The sequence below is a fragment of the Mya arenaria genome, chromosome 9 (assembly GCF_026914265.1).
Source record: "Mya arenaria isolate MELC-2E11 chromosome 9, ASM2691426v1".
NCBI classification, from domain to species: Eukaryota; Metazoa; Mollusca; class Bivalvia; order Myida; family Myidae; genus Mya; species Mya arenaria.
Genome location: NC_069130.1, coordinates 31,023,470 through 31,045,850, shown reverse-complemented (window position 1 = coordinate 31,045,850; position 22,381 = coordinate 31,023,470). Strand labels below are relative to the sequence as shown.

The following is a 22,381-nucleotide window of genomic DNA, read 5'->3' as shown; positions in this document are numbered from 1 at the left end:
ACATTGTGGAATACACTTATTCTACCAAACCAAAACATTGTGGAATACACCAATTCTACTATACCTAAACATTGTGGAATACACCAATTCTACCATGCAAAAACGTGGAATACACCAATTCTTCCATGCCAAAACATTGTGGAAAACACCAATTCTTCCATGCCAAAACATTGTGGAATACACCAATTCTTCGATTCCAAACCATTGTGGAATATACCAATGTTACATTGGGAACTTCTCCAACTAACACTTCACATCTACTTTAGAAAGCCTGATTGATAGTAAACCTAATTCCAGTTTAATATTCCTTACAAAAAAAATGAAATGGTGATGCTTTCTCCATTGACTTTGTTGCAATTTGTTAAAGTTTAAACTGGGTTTGTTCATCGCTTTGCTATAAATGAATGTTCTGCATTAGTTTTGTGAAATTGTGTATAATTATTAACATGAAGTGAAATCTTTGCCTGTTATCATTCCAGGATGGATGAATTCGGAACAGGAAGTGCATTTATGGAAGAAGACTCATACGAGCGTCAACTCCAGGAGTACGGTCAGAGTCAGCAGCACAGACAGGAGCGATCCCAGAGTCCAGGCATGTACGAGAATTTCTACGAGGGTCGTTCACAAACTGGCCAAGAGTTTGATCCTTACGATCCACCAGCACGTTACACCACTTACAGAAGCCCCAGTCCTGGAAGCGATCGTGATTTAGACATTGCCAGTGAAGACTTTAAAATGTATAAACGAACTCCAAGTGATGAACGCTACTATTTTAAGGAAAAATACTTTGAGGCTGGGAGTCGATCACGAGATCGTTCTCACAGTAGTGACAGTGAGCAGAGATACAGGCTTCAATCAGAGTTAATGCGGCGTCGCAGTAGGAGCAGGTCTCCGACAATAGCGACGATGAAAATGAAACAAAAAACCAAAGATTTGCCGCTATCTTATAGATCTCAGACTTCTCCATCTCCTACTGATGAGCCATTTTATCATAGTGATCACAGTCCTTCAGACTATCGGATTTACAAGAGACCAAGTAGTTTAGAAGGTGAAAGAAAAAGTGGCGTGCTTGTAAATATGGGATTACGTAAAGAAATTGACTTGAAATCCGAGGAGAGGATGAGCAGAAAACGTTCCTATGACCAGCTCTCTCCACGTTTAGAAAGGCAGCACAGTCGTGGTAGCCGGACTGATTCTATTTATGAGTATGATCGTGAAAAGAGTGCTCGGGGCTTAATTTCCGAAGTTGCACGCTTGCGTTCTGAATTAAATGAGAGAACTGGTATTAAAGATAGTCCAAGTTCCAGCAGTTCTAGTGATAATATTGACCCATCCACCCTTACAGAAGCTGAACTGGCTAAATTACACCGGGAAAAACAGAAACTATTACAAAAATTAAACATACAGGATAGTGATAGTGATGGCGATTCTAGGTATGTTTCTTCCAAGAAAGCTCGCCTGGAGGCTAAATATCATCGGGCAGATCCTATAACAAAGCTGGAAATAAAAGAGAAACTCAAAAAGTTAGATGAGAAATCACGGAAAAAAGAACTCAGGGATATTAAAAAGTCTAAATCTTTGGGTGACAGTAAGTTGGATTATAGTGAAGAGGATACTTATAATTCTCCTGGATATAATATGCCAAAGAAAAGAAGGAAAATGGACAGTGAGAGTGATAACAGATCTCGGTCTTATCGCTCTAGACTTGAGGATGATCATGGATTTAGCAGTGATGATGAACGAATGGATTTACAAAGACAGACAAGTACACAGAGGGATATGTATTCCTCCAAATCGCGACCAATGTCCAGTTTGGATGCTAGACTGGAAAGTGATGTGTTTGCAGCGCAGACACGTGAGGAAACTAGGCGAACATCATCAGGTAGTGACAATAATAAAGAGCAAGGCGAGACAAAAGGTAGGCGACGTAAGCATAAAAAGGAACACCATATAACACCATTAATTCCATTAGGAGATGATGATATGCCTGACCCAGAAACTGCCGACCCTAGGCCTCGAACACCACCAGTCAGAATAGAACGTCCAATGGTTTTACCACTTCCTGACTTTGCTCAATTTATCCAGTTTTCCCCCCTTCCTTCACCACGACACTCGCCAGAGCGGTACAGGGATCACCATGATGACCACACCCAACATCACCATGGCGACAACGGGTCAAACGGGTCTGAACAGTCACCCTGTTTCTCACCACAAAGCAGCAGCAGCAAAACACATTCCCCTTCACAGTCTCCGAGTGGGTCTGGCTCTGACTCCAAAGGAAACACTAACTCAGAGAGTGGCAGTGGTGAACTTCCACCTGGATTTCCGAAAGAAACAGAACAAATAGATCCAGATGAAAACAAAGCTGATAGCTTGGACTCAATACCTGATCCACCAAAAGTGACAGAACCTAAAAAAGATGATGACAGCTTTTCAGATAACAACAGTGATCTTGATTTGGCATCAGATAACTTAGCTATTGAGGAAAGAATTAGATTGCTTGATGAAAAATGGAACAAAGCACAAGCAGTGTCAGCTATTACACCTAAAATTTTACCTGATATGGACAGTGTAGTGGGAAATAATGTTTCTTCTTCATGTGTGTTGACAAACTATTCCCCTCCTATTGTTGCCCCTGCACAACAAGGGTCAACTAGTCCTGCAGTCTCCTCCCTATATTCCAAGTTTAAGATCAAGAAAAGAAATGATGGGCCTGGGGCTACTACCGATAAACCTGAACAGTCAGAAATTGTGCAAACAGTGCTATCTAAATCAAGTATCTTTGACCAGGATAGTAAAAGGCTAGGACAAATTAACGATTCTTTGGATACCAAAGATAATTCTTTGACTAATGACAATTCACCAAAGGCTTACAGTGCTTGGAATAAGTTAGATCCTAGAGATAATCCAATGGTGACTGTTCCTGGGTCATTGTTGGACCGGCTTGGACAAGGGAATAACGGATCATTCCCAACTTTAACTACGACTACAACTTTTCCAAGTGTAACAAACAATGTAAATTTTATCAAGCCCCCTGTTGTCAGTTCAAGTAATTTTTACGGTTTTGAGTCCAGTATTAATGACCAGAGTGTTTTTGAAAAGACTACAGAAAATAAACTTGAAGAGCATGAAAAAAGTGATGAGGAAGAGGAGAAATTTAGGGACCAGACAAAACTTAACACATTACTTAACAATAAAATACCTCACTTGGATTATAATTCAAAAGAAGAGTTGGATTCGACTAAACCGATCATGCACAAGACTGATGATAGTTTGGATTTAAACAAGTCTGATGCTAATGACTCTGCAAACATTTTAGTGAAAGATGAAAGTGTGAATGAAATGGACTTAAGAAATTGTGTTGATACAAGTTTGGATGAATCTCTGAATACTGGAGCTAAGGACAATAAATCTGAAAAAGTGGAATCAAAATTGGTGCAAGAGGCGAGAGAAGACAAAAAGTCGGCTGAAATTGTCAAAGAAGAACCCTTGATTCACAGTGGTGAAGACAGTGTGAAACCTGAAAAAGTCAAGAAAGAGAATGGCTTTTGTTCACCAGATAACAGCATGTTAAGTAATGAGGGTTCAAAAGATAAAACTTACAATGATATTCAAAATCCATCTGACATTTCTATTTTATCAACTGATGACAAAACAAGTACAGTTAATGAGTCACCTCAGGAACCTAAAATCAGAGGAATTCTGAAGAAGTCCTCTGAATCAGATATAAGTGGTCCAGTAAAAATAGAAGTTGATACATCCACTGACAGTGCTAAACAAGCTGATAAATCACATAGTGAAAAAGAAAAACATTCACACAAACCATCTAGTTCAAAATCGGAAAAGGATGACACCAAAGAACCAAGTCATAAGAAACAAAAGGTTTCAAAGGAGAAGGATAAGAAAGACTCTAGTCATAAAGATGATAAACACAAAAAGAAAGAAGTTGAAAAGAGAGAAGGAGAAAAGAAAAGTGAATCATCACATAAACCAAGCAACAGCGCAAGTACTAGTTCATCCGTAAAGAAAGATGATAAAAAAGACCGGCATAAGTCAAAGTCTGAAAAAGACAAGAAAGACACTGATAAGAAATCCAAAGATGAAAAGAAAGAATCTAAGGAAGAAAAGAAGAAGAAATCAGAAAAAAAAGATAAAGAGAAGAAAGATGAAAAAAGTTTAAAGGAAAGTAGAGATGAAAAAAGTAGTGAGAAGGTGAAACAAGTGAAAAAGGAGGAGAAGTCTGAAAAAGAAAAAGATAAGGGTGGAGAAAAGAAAGAGAAGAAGGAAAAACATGAGAAAAAGGAGCATAAACATGAAAAACACGGTAGCACTAAATCACCTGAAAAGAAACCAAAATCATCACATAAAGAGGGTGACAGTAATAAAGACAGTTTGAAAGATAAACCAAAAGAAGGTACACTCAAGGAACATTCTTCAGCTTCAACATCATCATCAAAAGACAGTGAAAAGGGTGGAACTGACAAAGAAAAGGAAAAGATAGAAAAGGGAAAGATTGACAAGAAAAGCAGTGAACAAAAGAAAGAACACAAAAGCTCTCATAAATCAAGTAAAAAGTCAAAGGATGAAAGTAGTGCTAGTAAGAAGGCGGAGTGTGAAAACAACAAGAAACAGAAAGAAGAAAGTAGTGATTCTAAGAAAAACAAGGATGAAGAAAACAAGAAACCCAAAGATGATCATAGTGAGCACAAGAAGAAAGATGAATCTAGCAACAGAAACAATAAAGATTCTCCTGATAAATCAAAGGATGTTAATAGAAAAGAAAGTACTGAAAAGAAAAGCTCCTCTGACAAAGCAAAAGAGAAAATTAGCAGTGAAAAATGCAAAGAGGAAAAATCAAAAAGTAAAGAGAAAGAAAACAAAGATAAAGATCCTGATCATTCAAAGTCTAAAAGTAAAGCTGGAGAATCTGGTGACAAGCCTAAAATTCATTCAAATGATTCAAAATCTGAAAGGACTGATACTGAAAAAGATGACTCAAAGAAGGCTGAATCTTCCCGAAAAGAAGAAAAGAAGAAGGATTCTGAAATAGGTAAGAACTCGAGTACATTATCAAAACCATCAACAAAGGATAATGATAAACAAAAATCTGATAAATTCAGCAAAAATTCTGAATCAAAACCTAAAATGGAAAGCAAGGTTAAAGAAAAGACACCCAGCAAGAAAGAAAAAGAACCTGCAGTTGCTAGTGGTGGTCTTACTGAGGAAGATCTAAAAATCTTTGCCCAATTCTCTGATGAGCCATACATGTCTATGTATGATAAAGTAAAAAGAAGATCAACAGAGAAGAAACTCCATGATCAAAAAGAACAGGAAGAACAGAAGAAATTATTACATGAATACAAAAGAAACCATAAGAAGAACATAAGCCTTAGTGATATTACTGAGAGCAGTGAGTTCACCTCAGATGAAGATAGAAGCAAGCCTAGCAGTGCACAGAAGACCAAGAAAAAGTTTGTATTTTCATCCGATGACAGTGAAAGTTCTACAGATCCTGGTGTTGTTCCAGTGAAGAAAACTCCTCCTAAGAACAAAATAGCTATCAAAAAACCGAAACGAATACTGGATATTTATTCCTCAGATTCAGAAGAAGAAGAAGAAATGGCTAACAAACATCCTGCCAAAAAAACAATGACTCATAAGAAAAACAAGCCTGAAGTTCAAAGAGACAGTGACCATAAATTTGAGTTTGACAGTATAAGTGACTCAGATAATAAAACTAGTGCTACACAGCATGCTAAAGCTAAAACCGTTGGTAAAACTTGCAAGAAAACCTCCAGAAAGGACAGTAAACCACAAAGAAATGGCAAAAAAGACTCGAATCAATCTAGGAAATTGCCACGAAAAGACCTTAGTTTCAAAGATTTGTTTTCTGATGATTCAGATAACAGCTTGCTATCGGATTCTGATAGTGACAGTGATATTTTGCTGTCACCAAAATCAAAGAAAAAGCCATTTCTTACAAACAAACCAGACAAGAATAGGAAGACTATTCCAAGAGGAAGTTCCATTTATACTTCTTCAGAAGAGAGTGAAACAGAAGATGAGTTTAGATCAATGTCTCCACCTAGAACTTCTGTGCTTCCAAAGAAAACTGAAATGAATGAATCGTTTTTTAAAGAGCCAGTACGTAAGAACAGTATCAGTGATTCGTTTACCTCGGACAATGATGATAAGCCATTTGTGAAGATAAAGAAAAGCTCTATAATGGTAAACCACAAAAATTGTTTGGATAGTTTTGACAGTGACAGCCATCTCTCAGATACTAGTGTTTCAAAATTCAGCCGGAAAAACATATTAAGCAATGATTTGGAAAAGATCAGAAAACAGAAGAACAAAGAAATAACGGAACTGCACAAGAAAAATAATAAAATGCCTGATATACTCAGAAATGAAGATCACCCATTCCAAAACTTGGCAAAGCTTGAGGTTGCTAGAGTTTATACTGAATATGAACATGACAAACTTCTCAGTAACTTGACAAACAAAGATAATTTACCACCAGTCTTAACAGACATTACTAAGGAGCCATTATTCAAGCTAGATGCTGATTCTGTAAGAAATGATATTCCCACTTTAAAAGATATATCACTGGACCTGTCTGGGAAAAGCAAGAATAAGAAACATAAAAAAGAAAGTAAAAAGAAAAAGAAGAGCAAAGACAAAGACAGTAGAGACTCATCTAGAGATAGAACGGAACAGATTAAGAATGATTTTCTTGATCATGGTCTTATGACTAATGATACGACTGATAACTGGATACCAGATTCTGATGCTGAAAATGCAGTCAATAGGAATGTATTTGACACAATAAAATCTCCTGATAATAAAAAGAAAAAAGAGCAAAAGAAGGAATCACCTAAAGTGAAGAAAAACCCTGAGTATCTCTCTGAATTTGAGTTCTTGTCAGATTCTGAAAAAAAGAATATGGAGAGAAAAAGTAAGGACTTACCAAAAGATCTTAACTCAGATGTATTTGACTTTCAAGATGAGGAGAGGGGTACTAAACCACCTATAAAGGAATCACATATGAAAACTGCAAAAGAAAATTCACATGATGCTAAATTACATCAGGAAGATTATGATCACAGTGCTGTAGGAATTAATACTGACATAGAATACAAGCCTGATGAGCAAGACTACAAAGATGAGGGAAATGTCTGTCCTATTGTGGAGACTACAGAAGTTGTAATTGAACAAGCCCCTGAAGAAAAAACTGAGAAAGGGAAGCCAAAGAAGCGCAAGGGGCAAAAAAATAGCAGTAAAGATACTGGCAATCTCACTCAGGAAGCAGTCTCAAATCTTGTAAAAGAGGACGAAACTGTTGAAACTATTCAAACTGAGATAGTACCATTTGATACACCTGTTTCCTTGGTTTCCAATGAACATGAGCTTGTGATAGATGAAGGTGTGTCTCTCCATGTAGAGGATGAAACTGAGAAAGCTGTTGATTCCATTGTAAATGAAAATGATGAGTGTGATGAAACTGCAAAGGCAGTTGAAAGTATTCTACTTGATGGCATGCCAACATATGCCATATCTGAACCAGTAGAACCCACTCCACAGCTAGACCAGAATTACTTGCAACCTGGTTTTGCACCAGGTTTGCCAAATATACCACCTGCTGTATCTGAAGTGGAAAGTAATGAAGCAGCAGTAGGAATGGCCAAGAAAGGCCGCAAAGGCCGCAAAGCAAAAACGGAACAAGGTGAAGGTCTACTAAATGACAGTGCCGGCAAATTGTCTGATGGCAAACCATTTGATCTTTTAAGTGAAAATTCTTTTACATCTGTTATGTCAAGTTCTTTGGATGATACTCACAATGATGATGATGATGATGGCAGATTGCAAATCGACTTTGATCCACCAAAACCTGAAGCCAAGCAGAAGAAAACCAGAAAGCCAAAGCAGACCAAGGCTGAAAAAATGGCAACAGCTGCTGCAATGGCAGCTGTAAATAAACTTGACAATATCTTTGGCAATTTCAACAGAGGCCAAGACAAAGATGGTGAATTGAATAGAGATTCATTGAGCAGTGAAAGTTCTGAAATGGAGAGGTCTAAGCACGAAGAACTCCTGTTTATGGATAGAGAAGATCAGAGGCATGATTCTGACTTGATGTCTCCTGATGAAAGATCAACTTCGGACGACATTACCAGTCCAACTGACATAACTAAGGTAAAGTCACGCAGAGGCCGCAAGCCTAAAAACAAGGATGCAGGTCTTATTGCAACAACTGCAAGACAGAATTCTCCAAGAGGCACAAGAACACTGTCACCAAGATCTCCAAGAAGCAATTTTGACCCCAGATCACCAAAATCTGACAGCTTTGATCCCAGATTGAATGGTCCAAAGAATCTTGTCATTGATGAAGGGCCTGAGAACAAATGTAACAAGGCTGGTAGCAATGTGTTTGACTTTGATGACAATGATGAGCAAAGTTCAAACTCGGTCCAGGTCTCTGTAACTCCTGCTACAAAGCAGCGTAAACCTTACCAGAGGAGGAAGAAGGGAGAAAGTGCTCTTCAGAGTCCGGATAGAGGCATGTTTTCTAGTCCAGAGCACAAGCAAGATGAAAAGCTTGTTATTGCTAGTCCTGACAGTAAGGGTATTATGAGCCCAGAACAAAAGATTGTGTTTGGAATGGAAAAGAAAGGCTTGTTTTCACCAACATTTAAACCAGAAGAGCAAACAGACCTTAAATCTGCTACTGATGACGAGCCTTTGTTCAAAGCTTTCTTTGAGGGTAGACCAAAGAATGACATTGAAAAGGTAAATCCTTTGCTTGCCAAAATACAGAAGGAAACTGAAAATGGGCTATCAGCTGAACAGATTGCAAGTAATGTAGATAAGACCATTGATGATGTTGCCAAGGGCTTGTTTGAGAGCACTGATGAGGAATCTGGTACACCTGCTGTTGAACAAGTACAACCACAAAAAAGGAGGCACTCCAAAAACTGTAAAGATGAAGAAATGATGAAATCACCGGATGTAAAGTCACCAATAAAATCGCCAATTGCAAAATCCCCAGTGGTCAATGTGAAATCACCAATGATGAATTCCCTCCATAGCCCTCCAATACCATACTCCCAGCCTCTCGTGTTACCAGGTATGGGTATTGGACAGCCTTCTTTTCCAGCTCAGATTGGAGAGCCCCAAGTGGCTGGTCATGTACCACTTATGTCACCCCCAGCTTCCAGACCTCCAGTTAATGTTTCTGCCTCTGAAGCTCAGAGACCTCCCTCACCTTTGAAGAATCCTCCATCCCCAGGCAAGAGCACTTTCCAGCTTCAAGTAAAAACTACCATTTTGCAATCACCTATCATATCCACTGTTATTCCAACGTTGGCACAATCATTAGCTGCTACAATAACTTCACCATCTACTGCCTCTTCCACTTCTGCTTCTACAGTGTCTGAGGCTCACAAGACGGAACCAACTAACTTAATGGGTGAGGCATTGAAGGAAGCAGTCCCTGGTTTCCTGGTTCCAGGTATTGCAGTAACCTCTGCTCTGGGTGTGGTTCAAGGTATGACTACAGTAGCGTCTATTACCCAAACAGTAACTGTTTCTTCAAGTATATCGGAGCTTCAGAAAAGACAGCAGCAGCAGATTGATAAGTTAGCTCAGGAACAGTTGTTAGAACAGCAGAAGGTGATTGACCAACAGAAACAAGCAGAGCTGCAAAGACAACAGGAACACCACGTGAAATTGAAAGAGCAAGAACTAAAAAAGAAAGAGCAGGAGATGAAACAGAGAGAAATGGAACAAAATGAGCGGACAAAGAAATTGGAAGAATTGAAATTGCTACAGCAACAACATGAGCAGCTTAGACAACATCAGCAGGCTTTGCAGGCAGGTGTTACAATTGGGCCAGGAGTTCAGACAGGACAACAGGCATTGTTGTCCCCAGGGGCAATCCAGCGGACAATTCCCTCTCTGCCGTCCCCAGGGGACAAACAGGGCCCACGGGGTCCACTTGTTGCGCACCATCAGATGCCCCAAGGTGCTCCTTTTGGATTACCTGGTCAGCATCCAGCAGGCTTACCCATCCGACCAGGGCAATTCCCTGCTCACCTTACACCAGCTCAGATACATGCTATGCAGCAACAACTTGGCCAGGACCCAAAGGCTTTGGCCTCCATGGCTAATGCAGAGGTGCTGTTGAAGCATCAGCAGCTTCAGGCCCAGATGAAGGCCCAACAAGCCCAGGCCCTGGCAGAACAACAGGTACAGATGGCCAAACAGCAGCAAGTCCAGCAAACCAAGCAGTCATCAAAAGCTGGCAAAGGACAAGGCCCACAAGCAAATAAGAAGGTTGCAGCTGTTGATCAACAGGTATGTCATGATTATTTACTTAATCTTAATCTTTAAGGTTCTTGTGTACGTAAATAAAAGTCTCTTCTTTTAAGTTATTTTGTATACATACTCCTAACAATCTAACAAACCAGGTTTTCAATACTTCATCTTTATTTATATGAGTATTTACTCTTTAATACACAAGAGATATTGTATTATTGTCCGATACTGTTACAGTCCTGTTTTACCACTGCCACTTTCTACTATTGGATAATGTATGTTTAGCAGAGGCCAACCAGCAACCAGATATCAAAGGATGCACCTCTACCAGGCAGTCAAGAAGCAGCCAACCAACTCACTCAGCAAATCAAACAGCAGCTGGCCCTACAGGCACAACAGCAGCAGGCACCAGCAGGATTACCTCCCCATGCCTCTCACCCACTACACAACTGGCAGTTACAGACCCCCCGACAACCAGCCCCACATTGCGTTCCACCCATGTCTGTAGAGTCACGCACTTCTATGCCAGGACCAGTGCCTGTTCTTGGTGGGAATCCACAGCAGGCTCAGCGTGTCTCGCCCCTCCCTCCCACCAAGTCCCCCACTGTGGCTCAGACTGCACCCAATATGGTTCATGGCTTTTCTCAACACCAGACTGCTGCACCAAGGGCTCCCAGTCCTGCTGTAGCTAAGGTACAACATTTAGATGGTCACCATTGTTAATGTTAACCATTATAACTTTTTAACAAATTTTGGTCCACTGACTATCATATGAATTACTGCTGAAGAAAAAAACAATTGACATGTATGTTTAAACTTACCATTATGCAATTGTTAAGATAATAATATATATTTAGTTTAGTCTGGACAAACCTTTGATTTTTTTGCAGACGGCTGAAAGACAGGCCCCAGCAGGAGGTAAGTGGGTGGGTGGAGGGGTCGCACCACGTCAAAGCCCCCCGGACCCCAGGCCAAGAACCTCTTCTGACACTACACAGCTCTCCGTCAGGCCAGACCAATGGGGTAAGTGCTAACATGTGTGTAGAAATATGTGGAACAGAATTTTGTGTTAAAAGATAATGTAAGATTTAGAGCGAAGAGTCTATTTGGGTACATACCGCATCTAAAATTGCCTGACAGACTTTTTTTGATAATGATTTGGGGTAGAGTATCGAATTGCTAGTATAACATTTGAATGCTTGTCAGTAGTAATATATTAAACTTTTCAAAGTAGTCATATATTCAACTTTTCAACTTAGATAAGTTTGTAATTGTGTAGACCTATTCAAGATCATGTCTGATATTAACTTTAGTGTCCATAAATGGTCCGACAGTACAGCCATCCTCGAGGTTGAGCCCTGCCCCACGGCCAGCCCACCAGCAGCCCCCATCTGCCCATCAGCAGCAGCCTGATCATGCCATCCAGTTGACCCGACCAACTGCCCAACCGGCCACACACACAGCCAAAACTACCGACAAATTCATGCAACAACAGGTAACAACAGCTGTTTGACAAGTTGGCAGAAGCGTCTTATTAGAAGTATCTGTGAGGTGCTTCTGTTCAGATAGGAAAAAACAACCTAAGGGTATGGGCTACACTACCTTCCAGAAAGTCAGATTTTATCACTCAGATGGGAAACATGATTTATACATTTTTTTGTATACCATAAATGTCAATTGTCAAATATATCATTTAATAAATTGTTATGCCCCAAAGGAGGGCATATTAAAATCAACCACTCCAGGCTGTAGCTTTGTCATGCAGAAAGGGATTTTAATATTACTAAGCAAATGCGTTGAGTATATAGAGACAACATGTCACATGCAGGTCATGGCCACACTTGCGGTTTATCATTTTGAATGCTGCTAATGCATATACAACAGTTTGTCATGTTTAGGTTGTAACAGAGGGATTTGAAAATAAATAATACCTATGTTCAGTTATAATAGCTTTTCATGAATGTAGGCATATATATATAAGAAATTGCATTATCCATTGAACTGGATGGTACTTTGGGGGCATTGGTCTTATTAGTATATAGTACTGCTCAAGTGAATGTCATAAGCTGTATGATGTAGTTGAAGAAAAGCACACCCCTGGTGCATTGTGATACTGCAAATGATTTAGGATTGCAATTTCACATTATTTTTTGGGGGCTCAACACTGCCGTGAGGTGACCAGCAGGATCACCTACCACAAAACATTGATGACCCATAAAAATAACAATGTGTCCTGCAAATTTCACAAAAAAAAATGAGTTTTCACATTTCATTCATTATTTACCTTAAATTAGAAGCAATCTTGAATGCTTTCCTTATCATTTTTTATTGTTTTGAGGACATGACTCAAATGCACCACATTCGAATTTCCACATCTCTAAAACTTAGTGACAGCATTTACCGTATTTCCTCGACTATAAGACGGGGAAATTTGGTCCCGATTTTTAACCTTAAAGTAGGGGGCCTGTCTTATAAGCGAGGCTATAAGAAATTCAGAAAGAATAGAGTCAGAATCAGGAATATTCAACATAAGGTATTCGACTGATTGATTTATTGTCTGTTGATGACACCCCAATAAAAATGTTACGATCACACCCATCGGATTAAGACGACCATCTGCTTTGTTTCGCTACGATGAACACTCGATATAACGCTTGTTATCGGTCCAAACACGTAGTTTATCACTGGAGACATATTTTGCTACCTTTAAAATAAAAATATTTTGAACAAAATATTTTAAAAATTGAATTGTTATTTTTTTTTATGTCGTAAATAAAACTTACTTTTTCCTTACTATTAGGCTTTGCGTATGTATCGGCAATCATCAATGGTTATTTATTTCTCAAAATTTAAGTCCCATCAACTGCAATCCAAACAAACACCTGCGAAAATTTAACTTATTAACACATGTAATGAAATGTGTTGTGTTTGTCGGCTGCAGATCAAACAGTACAATTTGTGACGACACAGCATGAGCTGTGTAAAGATCAAAGGTGCACTGCAATGGTTTGTATTTAAATAGGTCAATCAAATACCGTATGAACCCATCGAACTCCTAAGAATGCGTCTAGGCTGGTTAAAACATACCATACGATCGGAAAATAAAAATCAATAATCCTAAGCAAATGAACAAATTTAGTTGATAATTGACTGTTTAGCTTGAACATTATCACAGACTTGGAGAATTTCAAGTGCTTGATTTGCTTTAAAAATAGAACCTGTATTATAAACGAGTCGAGACAAAAACATCAGATTTCATGGGCAGAGTTAGGGGGTCGTCTTATAAGCGGATCGTCTTATAGTCTGGGAAATATGGTACATTGCAAAAATGTGATCAAATCCTTGGGTCTTATGAAATGTGAACAGCGATTGTCTTCTTTTTGTTTATTTAATGATCAAAGCCTGTGGAGGACAGTCATGTAGACCTGATTTTAGTCATTCTTATTCAGTGACATCACACTAGGCAGTGCAGTCTGCTATATATGAAGAGATTGTTTATTTAATGGTTTTGCAATGTGTTATATTCCTTGTTTACTTTCATAATAAAATGATTATAAAATAATTAAACAATGACCGAGCCAGTGTTTTTAAAGTTCATTTCAGCAAAGTGAATACCCTGAATGTTCATATCCTAATTAAACTTATGGCCTAGGTTTACTTAACTTGTTTAATGCAATGTTTTTTGTCTGTTACAAGATGCAGGAGCTACAGCGACAAGAGATGATAAAGCATCAGCAGGAAATGCAGCGGCACCAGCAGCTGCGAGAGCAGGCACTACATGCTCAGGCACAGAAGGAAGTACAGATCCACAAAGAACGGGAAAGAGCTGAGAGCCTAGAGAGGGAAAAACGGGAAGCACATTCCAACACCTCCGACCCTCGACAGTCCCCAGCCATTCGAGGAATTGGTTATCCTTTTGTTGAGCCGAGACCGCCAAGTCCAAATGGAAAACATCCGCAGAGTCCTGCTATTGATCCGAGAGATCCAAGGTTTGCCCAGCAATTTGCTGGTCATCATCCAGCAGATTTGCGTCTTGGCTCATCCCAGGCGAGTGCATTCAGCCCTGCAGCTGGTCAAGGTACAGATGCTGCTCATATGTACACACAAGCTGAATTTCAGCGTCTGCAACAAAATGGCCTACTGCCAGCCTATCCACCCAGCCTTCTGATGCGTGAACCACACCTTATCCCTGGTCATGGACCACCATATATGATTCCTGGACATTTAGCCCACTTTGCGCAACAAATGGAACACCAGCATCTGGTTGATGGTCGCCCGCCCTCTAGAGGTACTGGTCGGCCACCATCCAATCAACCTGCTGCACACACTATGTCCCCAAGTCAACAGCAGCAGGAGGGGAGGGGTCAGAATAGGGCTCCACAGGGTCAAACCATGGGCCCCCCTAGCAGGGACCCTCATCCTGGAGACGGAAGTCTGCTTGGACTCTTGCAGGTAAAAAGTTCTACTTGCTTTAATAGTTTTGAACTTGCTATACCTGGCCAAACCAAAGGAAGGCTATAGATTTGATGTTTTGTCCTTCTATCTGAAGCGATAACTAACTTGTACAGAAATTTATGAGACTTGTGTGTATATTCATAGTACCCGTGTGCATGTGCAAAATTTGTAAGTAATTCGGGTGTTATTGCCCTTAAAATATGTAAAAAAAAAACACTAAAAATTTGCCTGACCAGAGCCATTAATGAAATCAATAGACAAAAATATTAAACATTTGTATTTTCATAGTTTTGATGCATGTGCAAAATAAGTTTAGATTAGATCAGTAACATGAAAAAAGAGCTCCAGATCCGTTCTAAGTAACTAATTGACAGAAATTAATGAAACCTAAGTGAAAAGTATGTTACAATAGTGTGGCTGAGCATGCACAATATTTTTTCTTTATTGGATCAGTAACGCAAGAATTATTGCCCTTTAATTTATGAAACAAGCTTAACTGTCCATCCAGAGTATATAAATATTAAATCATCAGAAACTAAAATTTGTAACACCAAAGTTTGATGTTGCATGGCAAGGATCAATGAATTGTTCAATTACACATAAGTTATATCCCCGACAAAGTTTGAAAGGGGTATATTGGAGTCACCCTGTGGTCCGTCGGTTTGTCGGTCGGTCCGTTGCAATTTACCTTGTCCGGAGCATAACTTAAAAACTACTGGGTGGAATTGGAGTAAACTTCATACAATGGTAGAGCATAATGAGAGGAAGTGCATTGTACAATAACCATAACTCTATTCTTGCCTATTACTTTATTGCCCTTTGTGACTTTTTTATTGTCCGGAGTATAACTTGAAAAGTACTGGAGGGAATTAATTGGAACTTCATACAATGGTGAAGCACAATGAGAGGAAGTGCAGTATTCAAGAACCTTACCCTACTTGAGCTAATTACTGAGTTATTGCCCTTTATTTGTTTTTTTTGCTGTCATTTTTTTTCCAGACATTAACTTGCAAACTACTAGATGGAATTTATTAAAACTTCATACAGTGATAGATCAAAATGAGAGGAAGTGCAGTGTACAGGAACCGCAATTCTATTTCAGCCAATTACAGAGTTATTGCCCTTTGTTACTTATTTCTTGTCCGGAGCATAACTTGAAAACTACCGGATGGAATGTAATAAAACTTTATACAATGGTACAGCAAAATGAGAAGGAGTTCAGTGTACATGAATCATTACACTATTTTAGCAAATTACAGAGTTATTGCCTTTTTCTGTGTTTTTTTTGTCAAACTTTTGTCCGCACAGTAACTTGAAAACTACTAGATGGAATTTCATAAAACTTCATACATTGATAAATCATAATGAGAGGCGGTGTTCGGGGGTATTGATCACCTTCAGTGATAGCTCTAGTTATAATATTACTCTCTATTGAAAAATGAGTTTATAATTTTTTATAATTGAAAATGAATAATTTTGCCGGGGATATTAAAGCTGCACTCTCACAGTTTGAACATTTTGACCACTTTTTTATTTTTTGTCTTGTAACGAGCAAATTAGATCGCAGATTTTTATATTTTAGTTCAAAAGTTGATGTTTTATGCATTTTTCCTAAACCATTAGTAACAGGTTAAGCCATAAAACATTAATTTTCAAACATAAATATGAAAATCTACGATCTGATTTTTTGTCAGCAGTCTTGTATCATTGGTTTGCAGATATTTACGCAAAAATTTGCTCTTTCCAAGACAAAAAATAAAGTTGTAAATATGGTGTATATGTGAGAGTGCAGCTTAAACTGTCAAAATTGCTTGTCAATTTGAATATGCTTGAACAGTACTGTAGGAAATAAAAACCAGCGTTATGAGGTCCAACATAGCTGTACAAGTTTGTTTTTTATGCCCCATATTAGAATCACACCGTCCGTCCGTCAGTGTGTCCGGCTCAATAACTCGTGTCCGGGCTGTAACTTTCCCTTGTCTGGACAGATTTTAAAATAACTTGCCACATGTGTCGCGTGCAAGAACCGTGTCCCTAGCTCTTAGGTCAAGGTCACACTTAGGTGTTTATTCACAATGGAATGCTGCATATAATGACATAAAGTATAGATTATCGTGTCAGGGCTGTAACTTTCTCTTGTTTGCATTATGCTTCCAGTCCCTGTTCATGAGATTCATCTATCATGCTGTTGCTTTATTGATGTTATTGGAAATGTGAAAGTTTTTACTGAAAGCATGGTGTTTCAATGATGGCCTGTTGTATTGCAGCGTTACCCGGTCATGTGGCAGGGTGTACTCGGTCTTAAGAATGACCAGTGTGTGGTACAGATGCACTTTATCTCCGGGTTCCAGCCCCTCGTGAAGATGTCCCTGCCCCAGCCGGCCCAGGACGGCACTGTCCAGCCCCTACGCATTGCACAGAGAATGAGGCTGGAACAAACTCAGCTGGAGGGTGTTGAGAAACGCATGCAGGTAAGCATTAAATTCTTTGAGTTGTGGGCTTTGCTTTTTGCCATATTGGATTTAACAACCAGTTATATCTTCATTTGAATGTCACAGCCTTTATGTATTACCTACTGCAATATTTATAGCCCATAATAATTAGATGGGTTTGTTTCATACAAGAGAAGTAGGATTATAAGACAGATATTTTTATCACACTATATGTTTCATTCACAGTTGGAGAAGGACTACTGTATGATGCTGGCCCTGCCTTGTGGTCGTGACCACACAGACATATACCAGCAGACCCGTGCCATGTCCACTGGCTTTATACAGTACCTGCAGCAAAAACAGGCTGCCGGCATCGTGAATGTAGCAGATCCAGGCTCACAACAGGTTGGTGGGCCTCCATTATTTCACAGGGAACGAAAACTTATCAGTCTATACTGTTATCAACACTGTCTTATTCATAGAAAAAATAAGAAGAGCATGCAAGTGGAATAATCAACATAAAACATTATATGGTTTTCATGACATACAGAAATTTCATTTGGAAAACTAATTCTAAAAATTATGATTTCAGCCTGCCTATGTGGTGCATATCTTCCCTCCATGCGACTTCTCCCAGACAACTCTTCAACGGCTCGGTTTTGATCTTCTGTATCAGGTCAAGGATCTGGCACATTTGATTGTCATCATCGCAACTGTTGCATAGTGGAATGTCATCATCGCAACTGTTGTGTAGTGTAATGTCGACATCGCAACTGTTGCGTAGTGGAATGTCATCATCGCAACTGTTGCATAGTGGAATGTCATCATCGCAACTGTTGCATAGTAGACTGTCATCATCGCAACTGTTGCATAGTGGAATGTCATCATCGCAACTGTTTATCATCGAAATGTCATCAATGCAACTGAAGCATAGTGGAATGTCCTCCAAGCACATGTTTCGTAGTGCAACTTAATTCACTTTCAATAGGATCAAGAACTGTTGGATATTTATGAAACACTTGATTGAAGCATAACACTGGATATTGCTTATATTATAACTGATTTTTGATGTCAGGAAAACACTGGATATTGGTGAAAATACTAAAGGTGATGTAGACAAGGGAATCACCACAAAAGTCATGCGTATAGACAATACATGTATTATGCTAGCCACATACATTTAATACATGATCGTAGACTGTTCCAACTAATTGTAGTAAATTGAACTTTGTATTGTGTTGATGTTGTAGCCATTGTGAAATTCCCAATGTTGTCAAACTGAATACCGGCTATAAACTGTTGTTTACCATTGAAAGGCTATTTGAGGATTATATGTGGAATGAGCAACTTCAACAATCCATCTAGTTTATATTGTAATGTGCAAACAAATAATCCAAGAAAAAAAAACATAAAAATTTACATACTTGGCAGTGAAATATAGTGGTGTTATTGTGGTACAGTGGGATTAGTTTGCATTTGGGATAACATATGTAAAATGTGCTATTTTCTTCATGATTAAGTGAAAACATGAGAAAAGACATTGTGGAGCTTAATGGTGAGATTTGAGATTTAGAAGTGTGAAAATGCTTATAGTAGTGTTATCATTTAAAACCTCTAGGCTTAACCTGTAGGGAGTTTTTGCCTAAATAAATTTACTTAACAAATAAAAAGTGTTTATTAAGGAACATTTTCTTGTGTTTTACAGTGCTGTTCATGTTTAAACTTTAAACAATTTATTGAAAGATTTAATCTCGAAAAATAAGCAGTGTTTGAGGGCCTTCCACATTGGAAACGTCATTTGAAGGACCAAAGCTAAAATTTGTTTGAAAAATTCAATTTTTATTTAGTTTGAGTTTAATATTTAGCATGCTTAATTCATATATCCCATGCAAAATGTGTTGGTGTAATGAGAAGTTGAGCAAATTTTACGAAAGAATATTTTATCAAATTTCCACTTAAAAAGCATTTACATTTTTCCGAAGATATCTTTACTAAATAATGCAAACATGTATGTTTTTGTATTAAAATTGCCAAATTATAAAAGATATTTGCATTTTTGTTACCAGGAAATTAATTTCATCCACTATTTTTCACTATTTTATTAAATTAATTCCTTATTTGAAAAGTTATCATCAAGAACTCTTAAAACATGTAGTCTGGGACATTTTGGCACAAGAACAAAGTTATAATGTCGACAAACTTTTCCGAAAAAATGTGAATGCTTTTTATCCAAAATCTGATAAAGTAATTCTTTGTAAAATTTGGTCAACTCTTTTCTAACCCATAACATGTCACCAAGAACGTTTGTTTTACTCCCAAAAAAGCTTCTTCCTCAAAACTAAATAAAACATGATCTTTTGCAACATTTTAAATTTTGATCTTCCCAACCCACTTTTGCACTGTGGAAAGCCCTTAATGTAATTTATTTTTGTTCATTTTAAATGTGAAAAAAGCTGGAAATATCACAAAATTACATTTTGCTGTGCATATTTTGTTTTAGATGTTTTAGGGTTTGGAATTTTGAAAGAAATTTACTTGCTTGTAATATGCTTTAACTTTTGTGCTGGGCACAGGAAGGACTTGTTGCTTTCTAAAAACAACTGTATTATTTTTCCTTACATCTTACATTACAATTGAAATGACATTATTGTGTGAAATTGTGAAGTTAAAAGTTTGAATGTTTTCATTGCATTGTTTTGACTTGTTTGAATTAAAATTAAGGCAGCTAGAAGTTAACTCTCACCATAACATTTTCATTGTACATGTTGCCATTTTTCTTGAAGGTTTGAAGCACTTAAAGTTGGTGATCTGTCCCACAGCACTGGCAGTTCAGCTGTTCTAATTTTTAGCACTTCACATAGTAAATTAAATAGTACTTGAACTTCAAGTTCTTCAGCTTAATATCATCTACATCTTTTATCAGAGAACAAATTATACTTGGCACATAATGAATTCATAGCTTGTATCTATGTTCTCTTAGAGAAAATGGCAACATGATATTGGTACATGTTATACAGTATTATGATTAGAATTAGTTTGTCCTTGTGTTTTTTTGTGAAAGGCCCAGTTTAATTTAAAAGAAAAATAAAATTTCTTAAATTGATTCTTGAATAGTGGTTCAGTTATTCAAAAGGTATTCTTAAAATTTGGTTAATTGTTGATACATAAACAAAATCTTCAACTTATTTGTAGAGAAGAAAAACAACAACAAATCTTACTGTAAGTGATGTTTGAAATAGGGCATTTTTCTTTGTAGTGTTGTGTTTGTGTTACATGTGACATTGTCATACATGTGCTGTTTCTTACATTTGTTAATCTGTGTAGACTATTACTGTAACTACAGTGTTTTTCATTCACAGTGTATTTTTATAGAAAAAAACTTTTATGTGCAATGCTAATAAAAAAATGTGGACAAATATTTGATCTCAGACATGGCGGATGCTTGAATGAATGGTTCATTTTATCTGTATGTCTCTGAAACCAGATCCGCTTTTTCTTTAATTGTTTGTTGACAATTAATTAAAAGATTTTGTTATCATTTAATAATTCAAAGAAAGCTGAAATGGTCATATAAAACCATATTCAGACTGAGAACAGTTTTCAATGTTGTTTTTATAACTGTAGATGCAGTGAATCATAAAAACACCTGTTTAATTATTTATCATATTGAAGCTATATATAAGTGCTATTTCATACCCCTTACACTATTTAAAGCATTTTACTGTATCAAATAAAAGATACCATAACACATGTATGACGTTGAACAAAATATAATCATGATAAAATGCATATATAGTTATTCATTTTTTGTTTTGTGACTCTTAGGCTGATGATATGTACTATAATATTATTGACAAATACATAATGTTGATTTGTTTATGGTATAAATTTGTTGTTAAAAGCTTCTGCGTATCATTTTGATCGTTATTGTTGTAAGCAGTCGTTAATTTTGGAACATAAGCTTTTTAAAAAAAAATGATTTGTGTGTATATTTGTTTGTATACTGTGTATATATAGAGAGAATAACTATTGTAAATACTGTACATACCTAAAATGTTTTGTAAATAGATCAGCTTCTTGTGATTTTCATCCCAAGTTCTGGGATTTTCTTTGAATAACATTGATCACCATGGTAACAATTAAATATTTAAATTTAGATATTGAAGTTTGTGCATAATTCTAGAACTTGAGGATATCGGATTGTTGCAGTGTAAACTAATTCAAACTTCAAAGTTTTAAATGTTTATTGCTTATTTGTTACCATGGAAATAATGTTGAATATTTTCATGTTGGAGGTTGTTTGACCTCATGTCTTTGTCTCACTGAAGAAAACTGATTAAAAATGTTAACAATTACAGTGTGAGTTTGTTGTTTGTTGTTTCAACAATCTGTTGAAGTGTGTTGTTAACCTGATTTTCGCAAAAGTGACAGCTATAAGAATGACGTATGTCATTGTTGAGATGGTAGCGTTACCTATGGTACCAAATAATTTTTGGTGCCTTAAATATCAGTTGATAGTGAATAACTTAGTAAGGGTTGACAATATTGCATTCAAACTTGGTATAGTAAGAGTTGATAGAGGACTTGGATTGCATTATGGTAATGGACACCGCTTCTTAAAATTGAAACCTAATCCTACAGTGTAGGCTAAGTTCTTCAGTCAAATGTTGAAAACATTATTTTATGCATTGCGTTTTTTCTCAAATATTCCAAGAAAAAGGAGGGCTATACTATTCGCCCCGGCGTCGGCATCTGGTTCAAGTTTTAGTGCAAGCTTTTCACTTATAACTTCAATACCCTTCATTCAATTTATTCAAACAGTAGTTCAAGACCATCACACAATTAGGTTGCATAACTCCATATCATCCTAGATACAAATTATAGCCTGGTTGACTTAGTAACTTTGTATTGTCGCTTTGCTTCATTTCCTGTTTACCGTAATTCACCTTAGAGTTCGGACACCTTAAAATAATTATTTTTTTCGCTGTCCGAATTCATAGAAAATTACCATTTTTACATTTTATCTACATGCATGTTAAACCTGCCTTTTTTCTTAATGTTTGCATTTTACCACTTAATAATTTATCCGTAGTTATCAATGGTTATAAACTTATTTATAACGCCTATAAGTGTAAATCCTTCATCAAGTTAATTTAAGTCCCTTGAAACACCATTTT

General features: G+C 37.4%; 1 protein-coding gene across 4 annotated transcripts in view; it reads left to right on the top strand.

Annotated features, from left to right (window-relative positions):
* Nucleotides 1-21,561, top strand: part of LOC128246970 (msx2-interacting protein-like) — an 82,551-nt gene extending 60,990 nt beyond the window's left edge. For 3 of the 4 annotated variants that reach the window (XM_052903641.1, XM_052965545.1, XM_052903642.1), the window contains 8 exons: nucleotides 480-10,356; nucleotides 10,603-11,010; nucleotides 11,208-11,340; nucleotides 11,631-11,812; nucleotides 14,014-14,769; nucleotides 17,040-17,243; nucleotides 17,451-17,609; nucleotides 17,797-21,561. In XM_052903641.1, the coding sequence (XP_052759601.1) occupies nucleotides 480-10,356; nucleotides 10,603-11,010; nucleotides 11,208-11,340; nucleotides 11,631-11,812; nucleotides 14,014-14,769; nucleotides 17,040-17,243; nucleotides 17,451-17,609; nucleotides 17,797-17,928 (11,851 nt within the window). In that variant the 3' untranslated portion in view covers nucleotides 17,929-21,561. The remainder of the gene's footprint in view (nucleotides 1-479; nucleotides 10,357-10,602; nucleotides 11,011-11,207; nucleotides 11,341-11,630; nucleotides 11,813-14,013; nucleotides 14,770-17,039; nucleotides 17,244-17,450; nucleotides 17,610-17,796) is intronic. The other variant, XM_052903640.1, reaches the window with a different exon arrangement.
* Nucleotides 21,562-22,381: the final 820 nt, after the last annotated feature.